The sequence below is a fragment of the Seriola dumerili genome, unplaced genomic scaffold, assembly GCF_002260705.1.
Source record: "Seriola dumerili isolate Sdu_G_001 unplaced genomic scaffold, Sdu_1.0 BDQW01000036.1, whole genome shotgun sequence".
Lineage (NCBI taxonomy): Eukaryota > Metazoa > Chordata > Actinopteri > Carangiformes > Carangidae > Seriola > Seriola dumerili.
Genome location: NW_019174291.1, coordinates 4,070,955 through 4,081,210, shown reverse-complemented (window position 1 = coordinate 4,081,210; position 10,256 = coordinate 4,070,955). Strand labels below are relative to the sequence as shown.

The following is a 10,256-nucleotide window of genomic DNA, read 5'->3' as shown; positions in this document are numbered from 1 at the left end:
TTTCTTGAATAATTTCCATTGGCGTGGTCATGGGGTCATAATGTTTGGTGGGGGTGAATACACACACACACACACACACACACACACACACACACACACACACACACACACACAAACAAATATATTGACAGAAACACACATACAGCATCTCCACAATTTGGATGAACCTTCAAAATAAAAGTCTCAACATGGTAAGAGGGAATTATTGGCTCTGTTGTACAAAAACTTAAGCAATTTATACTGCAAAACACAGAGGCACAGACACTTTCAAAATAAGAGATAGGTCATAAAAGTTTGATCTTAGAAGCTATCGTTTATATGGCGATATAGTGGTATAGCTTTATTGCAGATCAACTTCTGTTAGGGCATGTACATGTGTGTATACATGTCTTGCTATGGTTGTGGGGACAAATTTAGGTACGAAACCGTTGTGAGGTTATTTTGGCAAGTTGTGACAGCTTCAAAAGGCTTTTTGAGGGACACCTGCAGTGACTGAGGTCAGTGTCAGGATAAGTCTCTACGACATGAATGAAACTGAAAGTAACATCCTTTGTACAGATTGAAACGTGAGGAGTGAAGTACATGCACCAAGGATCAGGCACATTCAAAATTTCTCCAGGAATTTTTTTGTTTATTTATACTATTTAAACTATGGCGCCCCCCAGTGGTGAACCCACATGACACTCAACAGTTCATCCTCTCACTCTGTAGATTCGAGTTTGGTTGTAATTAGCTGTAGCATTTAAGAGCAGGTTAAATTGATTTGAACACACCCACAAACGTTTGTCAACCAATCATGGGAAAATGGTACCTGATATCTCAAATCCAACAAGTGAACCTTATTCAGAGTTTAACTTATTTGTAAGTTAAATAAGTTCAACTCTGAATACGGTCCTCTTGTTTGACATTTTGACCTTACATGGCTGCAAAGTATTCAGATGTGTCTGATTGTTCTTCTTTTGTATTTGTTCATTAAAATGAACATTTTAAAATCTTTACCACACGTTTTACAGATTATCATTTATTCTTTTTTTCATTCTGTAATCTGGGTTCTGAAACTGGAACAAGTTTTATAAAACAACAGCACAAAAATCTGTTAAAATCAGCTGACATCAGATCATAAACAAATTTGACAGAGAACAAGCTGACTAGGAAGAACAGAAGATGATCAGGATCAGTCTTATCTGCAGCCGACCAAAGTGAAGCTTCACCTGAGTGGCAAGAGGCTATTTATGTAACACCATACACACACTTTATCATGTAAACACAGTATAAATGCAGCCGTTTCAAATTTGTACAACTTTTGATGAATTAATGAATTTTATTAAGACTTGATGAATAATGTCCATCAGCAATTCACCAACTCAGAGTGACCGTTTCACTTCATACTAATGAGTTTTCACATCATAAACATTCATGTTTTGGACAAACGTTGACTGAAACATTTTGATCATATTAGATGAGATTCAGAGTCTTGATTTTCAGTAAAATGTTCAAATTGTTCTGGTTCCAGTTCCTGTGAATGTTTCTTTCACACTGATGATTCACCTCCTGAGGGGCCCAGGGAAAAAATCTGTTGTTGTGTTTCTCCAGAAACAGAAACCAGCCAGCGTTCCAAAGCTGAACTGATTAGTTGATTAATCAATTGACAGAAAATTGGCAAAAAATTCAGGTGAATATTTTCTGCTTTTCTCTGACAGTGAACTCAACACAACTGAACCAGACATTAGATCATGTTCATTTCAGGGAATAATGATGTTTTATTCACTGATCAATCAATTAATTATTAAAGAAAAAACCTTGACAGTTCTTCTGTAATGGAATAAAATAGTTTTCTGTCTGTTCATCACTGACACAGAAAAATTCAACAACTGATAAACAATCTGATAAAACTAAACTTGACATCAGGTCTTAAAACAAAATTCTGACACAGTCCCACCACATAACCACAACATTGAGGACCCAACATGAAATGTCTAATTGATCAATGATTAATCAAATTATGTAGACCCAACTGATATAGAGGAAACCTGGGACCTTTGGGGCCCTAAGAGGTCCGGATATTTTTCTTTATTCTGACATTTTACAGACTAAAGGTTTAATCATTATCAGTGCTAGTTGCAGCGTTTGGACTGATCCTCTCACTACGTGACAACAGACCAGATCCAGACCAGGGTCCGTATTCACAAAGCATTTTATCTTACCACAAAGAGCACTCCTGAGACGCACTAAAAGTTTCTTACTAAAGGTTTTCTCCTAAGACCTCTTCACAAAGCTTTTAGTAAGGAAAAGTCAAAACTCCTGGCTGACTTCAGTTCTCATGGACAAACTCACTTGCAGGAACAACAGTGATTGGTTGATGAGAGACCAGTCTGTGCCGGCGCAACATCCCACAGTAATAATAAAAAAAACACTGAGAAATAAACAAATACAAATGAAATAATAACGGATTAGATGCTGTTTATAAAAGTAGTGCATTCTTTTAAATGCATCTGTATGATAATGTCTGTGTCGACCCAGGAAAATAAAATTTTACTATAAAACCAATTCACTCAATGGAAAAATAAAAGAAAAACCTCACCTGTCATAGGCAACCTAACTAAAGCTAACTGGCAGCCTATTCTGTCTGTTGTAGCTGTATGTGTTGTAATGTAGCTGTGGTCCCGGCTGTGGGTTGAGGTGTGAGAAGATTTCCACTGTCCCACCAGGTGACATCCAGCTGGAATATGATCCTTTCAAACAGCTGATCAGGTCACTCTCCACTCAGATCCATGACTTGTGTGTAGATCCTGGACACTGTGATGGTGCAATCATTTTAACATGCATTCCATCTCTGGCACCAATCAAAGCGGGTAGACCGGCAATTGCCATGAAGCTGCTTTATTTCTCTGTATTTGTTGAACATCTAAAGGAAATGGTATGAACTGTCTGATGATGTTGAGTCTACAGACACATTTATTGTTTGGTGAATAGACGGCTGAGAGATCTCCATCTGTCAGCATTGTAAAGTTGCGTTTTCTCTGTTGCCAAGTAGCAGCAGTAACACTTAATTTCCGTGCTGATCGGGTTGTTTCAGTTGGTAAGAGATGTTATTGCATCCTTTACAAACTCCACAACGATCATTTTTCCCTCCTGACTGAGTTGTATCTTCATTCAGTAATTCAGCATCATTTAAGGTTTCCAAAACACCGCGACGTGGAATGACAGCAGCCCTTTAAGGTTCTTTATGATTTGATCTTAGTGAGTTAGGAGTCCTCTCCACTACTTCTAACTTTTCCCAGACTTAGGTGCTACTATTAGCGCTAAGTGGCTTTGTGAATTAGTCTTAGACAGAAAAATGAAGAGTCCTAAAACATGCCCATTACTTTTAGGAGTTTCTCCTAAATCGAGAAGTTAGGAGCTACTTTTAGCCTTAAGATACTTTGTGAATACGAGCCCAGGTTCAGATCCAGTTTGTCTCTTTCTCACAGAGGACACTAGACTTCAGTCTCATGCTGGTCTCACAGATACTTCAGGTTTCCTCAATACATGAGGTCAGCTGCCCCCCCACTCAGGTCCAGCTCTTTGGTTTCCTGGAAGGGAAACTGGAATCCTGCCAGTCTGATCAGCAGGATGTTGAGTCCGTGGAGGAGGAAGATGAGGAAGAAGAGCCAGAAGGATTGGTCGTAGCTCTCACTGTACGTCTGGTAGACGAAGTTGTCCTCGTTAAAATTGGCGATTCGGTCCGAAAGGTGATGGAGCTTCACCTCAGACGCAAACAGGATCATCACTAGAAAGCTGCACAGACCTGCAGGACAGACCAGACGTTACCATAAACCAGCAGCTGCTGTCGGGGCTCATACACAGAGAACATTGGTTTCTTCTTAAAGATAGTTCTGACAGTTTGTCTCATTTCTGGTTCAACATGACAACACTAAACCAGGTCCCAACAAAGACCCAGTCATCACGCATATCTCACCTGTCACTAACATCTCAGCTGGCATCACCTGTCATCATTAACATCTCACCTGTCATGAACGTCTCACCTGTCATCACCTGTCACTAACATCTCACCTGTGAACATCTTTCATCACCTGTCATCATTAACATCTCACCTGTCATCATCTGTCATCACTGATATCTCACCTTTCATCACTTGTCACTAACATCTCACCTGTCATCACCTGTGACACAGGCTGTTTGTCTGCATCTTTAAACTGATTCCAGGGTCAAGAGGGTATTTCATATCCCAGCATGCCACATGACAACATGGGTTTAACCTATTCAAACACACTCTAACCTCCAGGCCCAACAGAGGCACAGATTTGTACCATGACAGCTTGTTAATTAGTTTGAGGTGATGCTGGATTAAATAAGAAGATATTGTCCACTGTCTGTCTGTAAAGACTGATCCCTCCTCAGATGTGTTTATGTCATATCTTCATGTCTTAATGTCTTTAAATCTTCATGTCTTTATGCTGTGAGCTGATCTCAGCTAAGTTTAGGTATATTTCTTTGCAGCAGAATCAAACTTGATCTAACTGTGGAGCTCAGTGCACTTAGTGAACTTAAATCAGATGTACCAGCAGAGAGCTCTTACACTGTCATCACGCCTGTATTTATCAAACTGCTCTGAGACAAGTTCAGGACTGAAGTAAAAGATAAAAGTAAAAATGCTTCAGAGTAAAATCTCTTTTTGTTTATCAAACCAGTTTGCTGTGTCAGATGAAGATGAATCTAAACTGTTTAAAGCAGAAGATCATCATTAGTACCAGGAGTCAGTGACAGACATGTATGAGGTGTTTCTTACAGCAGATGAAGGTCCACAGATAAAGTCCCATGGGGCCTTGTAGTGTTTCATAGGGTCTGCCAAAGGCGTTGAAGAAGAAGAAGCCGGAAGCCACAGAGGAGAAGAGGATCACAACACAACAGAAGAAGATGACGGTGATGTGGATGCCTGCTGGGATTGCACTCAGCAGGTCTGTGAATACTGGTAGAGAGAGAGGAGGAACAAGCAGGTGAGAGGAAACAGTGAACGAGCTGTTGAACCACATACAAATCTCTGGGACCAGTTAACCAGGGATTTATTTTAATGAATAAATACAATTAAACAGACTTTATGAAAAATGGAGCCATGTTTACCTGACAGGACAATTCCTGAACAGTAGAATCAGTGAAAGCCCAAATAAACATATATCATAGTCCTGCAGAAACATGGTCATAAGATGTCAGAACATATGGTGAGACAGTGTGTAGGATCTGTATAGTGTAGCTCTGGGAGGAAGACCAAGAGCACCCCGTACTGTCCATTCTGTGAGAATTCAGTCCACTTCCTCAGTCAGTGTACAGAGGTCACCAAGTTATAATCCTTAGCATTTTAGCAGAGTGGATTAAGACTAATGAGAGATGCTGGTGCTGTGCTAGGCCCCACCAAGCTGTCCAGTGTAACCTTAAGAGGCCTTGCGGTCTTTGCCAGGGGAAGCCATTCGGGTTCTCAACGAAGTCGACATAAGGCCAGCTAAAGAACAGATGCCAAGAATAAACAAACTGTGAACACTGAAATGCTCAGTAGGCCAACAGAGAGCAGTAGAGTCCTACTGAAGGTCCTTTGGGTCCTCATCCATCACAATGATAAGACGCTCAACACTTACGCCATACTGGATGATGAGTCGGAGAGAACAATGTTGCTTCCTGCCACCGCACGGGAGCTGGGTCTGCAGGGCTCGTCCAAAGATCTTACACTACGCACCATCAGGCAGGATGTTCAGACCTTCAGCTGTGCCTCTGTGTCTTTCAGCATCTCCTCCCCAGCTAGGCCAAAGGTCAAATACCGCATAACTGAGGCTCTCACTGCACCCTGCCTCGGCTTAGCCAACCACACCTACACAACTGATGTACTCCAGCAGAAATACAGACATCTCATAGGTCTGCCAATCCCATCTTTTAATGTTCACCCCCTGCTGCTTATTGGTACTGATCATCCCCACCTAGTTACTCCTACTGAAACGATACGGTTTGGCCCTCCAAGTGGGCCAGCTGCAGTGTGGAAAAGATTAGGCTGGGCCCTACAAGGTCCTGTGAAGACCACCTTATCTGCAGCAATGCTTGGTGGCTGCAGTCAAGTCCCCAACCACAGAGCTGTTTCAGTATGTCCAGAAGCTCTGGCAGATTGATACCCTACCATTCCAGTGTGAGAAGATCATAACTCGCTCCCGCCAAGACCAAGTTGCCATCGACCTGTTGGAGACTAAGACCACCTGTGTAGAGGTGGAGGGTGTGCCACATTATGCCCTGCTATGGAAAGGGGACATGGCCCATCTCTCTGTACCCAAGGAAACTGTTATGCCAAGCTTAAGAGGTGATGTTCAATCAAGTTCCCCTCCTCCCTGAAGATTACCCCCTCCTGTGATTTGTGTGGCGTCACATTAACTGCGAGGACCCGACGACAGTGTATGAGTGGCAAGTGCTCCCATTTGGCACCACCTGTAGCCCCTGCTGCACTACGTTTGCCCTGCAGGGACATGTTATCCACCACAGCCAACCAGACGACGCCATCCGGTTTTCTGCAGAGCATACCCACCCCAGAAGAAGCAAAAAGTCTGGTTGACAATCTCAGAGCCCTCCTGGGCTCAGGTGGGTTTGACCTTCGGCAGTGGGCCAGTGTTGTCAACCACCTGCCCAAGGAAGCCAGGTCAGAGAGCTTTGAACTCTGGTTGGCACAAAGTAAGAATGACTCCACTGAGTCATCTCTGGGGCTCAGCTGGTGCTGTGATGAAGATGTCTTGGGATACAAGCAAGTAGACTATGGAGCTGTAACCATGAGGAATGTTTACAAGGTTTTGGCGAGCTAATAAGATCCTTTAGGATTCATCCTGCCCTATGCCACTCAGGGAGAAGATGCTGGTGAGATGCCTCTGGGAAAAGCAACGTGACTGGGATGACTCTATGCTTCCCCCAAACCTCATGCAGGAATGGAAGAACTGGGAGTCCGGGTTACAGGTGCTCCATCACATAACCTTACATCCCCCTTTACATCCCTCCTGAAGTAGACCAGTCCAATATCTACAAAGAGATTCATATCTTTTTGCGACGCCTCAGAGCAGGCATATGGCTCGGTCGCCTATTTGCGAGCAATGGACAGTAATGCGAAAAACTTACCTGTCCTTCCTCCTCGCTCACTCCAGGCGACCAAACTGGGAGAGCCTCTTACAGCTGACCACTACCGAGAGGTGGAGACTCTGATCCTTAAGAGAGCTCAGCAGGACAGCTTTCAGGAAGAGCTCCATCTCCTGAAGCACGGTAAGCCTGTGGCATCTAACAGTAGGTTACTTACCTTAGCACAAGAGTTAGACGAGTCTGGAGATCTCATCCATGTTGGGGGAAGGCTTCGCCAAGCAGAAGACCAAGACCCAGCAATCCAGCACCCAGTTGTATTGGACCCAGCTCACCCGACCACCCGACTTCTAATTAAGCAGTTTGATAGGCAGTTGTGCCATCCCGGTCCAGAACAAGTGTTTGCTGTGATCTGGTGTAAGTAATGGATCCTCTGGGGCTGTGAAGCAGTCTGTAGAATGCAAATCACCTATAACCAATCCTAGCTCTGAACTATTAATCCCATTCTACAACAATGTTGACTTCTTTTAACGAACACCGCCTTTCAGCACTGGCAAAGTGGCCTCTATTAATCCAGATCAGACACCCTTTGGAAAAATGATTAATGTCTTTCAACAATGTGGTCTTCATACTGGTGATGGCTGCTAATGAGATCTGAATCCCTGCCCCTCTGAGTGTTTCTCTAAAATAACTGATAGTCTGGAGTCTCTCAGCTTTTGGGTTAAATCATCCATATGAAATCTAGGAGTCACTGTGGACTAGGTTCTGATTCTGGACCTACATGTTAAATGTCTGATTCACTCAACACTGTAAAGCTCAGGCCCCTTGTGTCTCAGGTGAAGAGGGATATGTTAATCAAGGTTTTTATATCATCCCATCTTGACGACTGCATCTTCCCTGGATCATTTACAAGTGGTCTGGAATACTGCTGCTGGACTCTGGACCAGGTCTCATGTCAAACTGTCTCTAACTGCTCTTCACTGGCTCCCCATCAAATTCAGAATCCGGGGTGCCTCTGTGGCCCTAAAAAAAAACTGTAAAAAAAAAACAACTCAGAGTCCAGTTAAAAGTCCTGGTGATCACCTGTAGAGTTCTAGGTCAGGCTCCCAGCTCCTCATACCTGCAGGTCTCCACAGTCCTCTGATCTGGGTTTGCTGACTGTTCCTAGACTGATGTTTAAAACTAAAGGAGACTGGGGTTTAGAGGTTCTGGTCTCTGCTTCATTCTAAGTGTCCTTTATGGAGGAAATGTCTTATTCAGTGCAGATAACAACAAACAGCAAAGATATGATCACTAATAACAAGCAGAGGATATGATGCTCCAATGACGAGCAGGCGACACATGAACTGTCTCAACTCTCAATGCATGCTGGGAAGTCTGTTAATATGCTAGTTCTGTTTCTTTTGAAAACATCCCATAATGAGCTAAGTAAACTGCCAAGTTCATTCATTCATGTTTATAAATTGTGAAATAAAGTTTGTTAACCTGAGATCTGATGAATTCAGACGAGGTTCACTGAGGAACTGATTCCACTGAGTCCTCAGACAGGAACAGAGCCGCTTTGTTCCCTCATCAGAACTCGTCCAGTCAGATCTGGTCCAGTCAGGCAGAAATCTTGTTAGTGAGGGACGACTGCTCTCATTAAGTGGGACCAGTATTCAATGTGCTCTGCACCAGTGTGCAGCCTCCACAGACCCCAGTAAAAAACAAGAGAGCCTCCCCGAGGAAAGAAAACTGGTTACTGATGAGAACTACACCAGAACTGGGTCCTGACAGTCCTCACAGGACTCCATGAGACTCTGCTGGATCTGGATCAGCTCTTCCTGTCTGAGGACCTGTATGAGGCTCTGAGGGTCTATGTGTGAGTTTGAGTCTGAGAGAAGCAGTGAATGAAGAACAGAACACTCAGTCTGTCAATGCCTTCATTATTGATTAATACCTTCATTATTAATACCTTCATTATTGATTATTACCTTCATTATTGATTAATACTTTCATTATTGATTAATACCGTCATTACTGATTATAACCTACACTGTCATTATTTGTTATTACTTTCATTATTCATTATTACCCTCACTGTCATTATTGATTACGACCTTCACTGTCATTATTGATTATTACCTTCACTATCAAACCACAGTGTAGTACTCTGTGACCAGTAAGAGTGCTGCAGTCAGAGCTGACTAAAAGTAAGAAAGTATCATAACAATGTACTTCAAGTACTAAAGATCAAAGTACTGATTCTGCAAGTGGACTGTGAGAGTCAGGACTGTCATGCCTATTTAAAGCCGTTCTAAATGATTCAGACTGTGCGTGAATAATTGATACAGGTGAGTTCTCACACCTGTTCATCCACCTGCTGCTGAAACATTTTCTACATGAGGACTGAGCTAAGCCGAGAAAAACTCAAACCTTCCGTCACCTCTGCTCCTGGTCTGTCTGTCCGACCTGTAAAACCCGGTTCAGTCCGGTTCGCCTCTGATCAGAAACTCACATGAGAACCTGGACGGTCTCCCTCCCAGTCCGCACTGTTTCACTCTCTGTCCGTGGAAGAGTCCGTAGCTCAGGTCTCCCAGGAACTTGTCCAGCTCGGGTCCGGTGGCATTAACCAGATCGGCCCCGGTCCGGCACAGCACGGTCCCGTTGAGCCAGAACGGCAGACCGGTGGCCACCGCGGCCGTAAGGGCGCAGGAGAAGCCGAAGAGCCCGCAGAGGGAGAAAATGAGTTGCTTCTGTCGGGTCGGCATGGCGGGAAGGATGAAGGCTGGGTCAGGCTTGCAGGAGCCGGGTAACAAGGACCAGAGGAGGGCATCACCCCCTCCCCATTTCCCCCATCACCAGAACCTCCACCCGCTGAGGGAGGAGAAAACCCGAGAAAACCCGCGCAGGACGGTTACAACTGTTCATTAAAGAGTAGTAGTAACAGTAGAATCTGAAATACAGGTTAAATAACACCTGCGGCATGGTGTCAGGTCACCATGGCAACAAGGGGTTAAATTACGGAGACAGAAGAGGAAGAGGAGGAGGAAGAGTCTCTGAGCATCCAGTCATAAATGTCCAGTGAACTGCTGTGTGTGTATGACAGACACCCACACACCCACACACACCCACACACACACACACACACACAGAAGTCAGCTGGCGCCTCAGTCAAAGGTTAA

General features: G+C 43.8%; 1 protein-coding gene across 1 annotated transcript; it reads right to left on the bottom strand.

The window, feature by feature from the left end:
• Nucleotides 1-2,794: 2,794 nt before the first annotated feature.
• On the bottom strand, nucleotides 2,795-9,842 carry clrn1 (clarin 1). Its single transcript, XM_022738473.1, has 3 exons — nucleotides 9,590-9,842; nucleotides 4,790-4,969; nucleotides 2,795-3,787 (listed from the first exon to the last, which is right to left on the bottom strand). The coding sequence occupies exons 1-3, from the start codon at nucleotides 9,840-9,842 to the stop codon at nucleotides 3,522-3,524; spliced, it is 699 nt and encodes a 232-aa protein (XP_022594194.1). The 3' UTR covers nucleotides 2,795-3,521.
• Between the last annotated feature and the right edge of the window lie 414 nt (nucleotides 9,843-10,256).

Coding starts and splice junctions, on each gene's coding strand:
- clrn1 (XM_022738473.1), bottom strand. CDS start 9,842: ATGCCGACCCGACAGAAGCAACTCATTTTCTCCCTCTGCGGGCTCTTC. Junction 4,970..9,589: donor GAGACCGTCCAGGTTCTCAT/GTGAGTTTCTGA, acceptor TCTCTCTACCAG/TATTCACAGACCTGCTGAGT. Junction 3,788..4,789: donor TCTGTGGACCTTCATCTGCT/GTAAGAAACACC, acceptor TCTGTCCTGCAG/GTCTGTGCAGCTTTCTAGTG.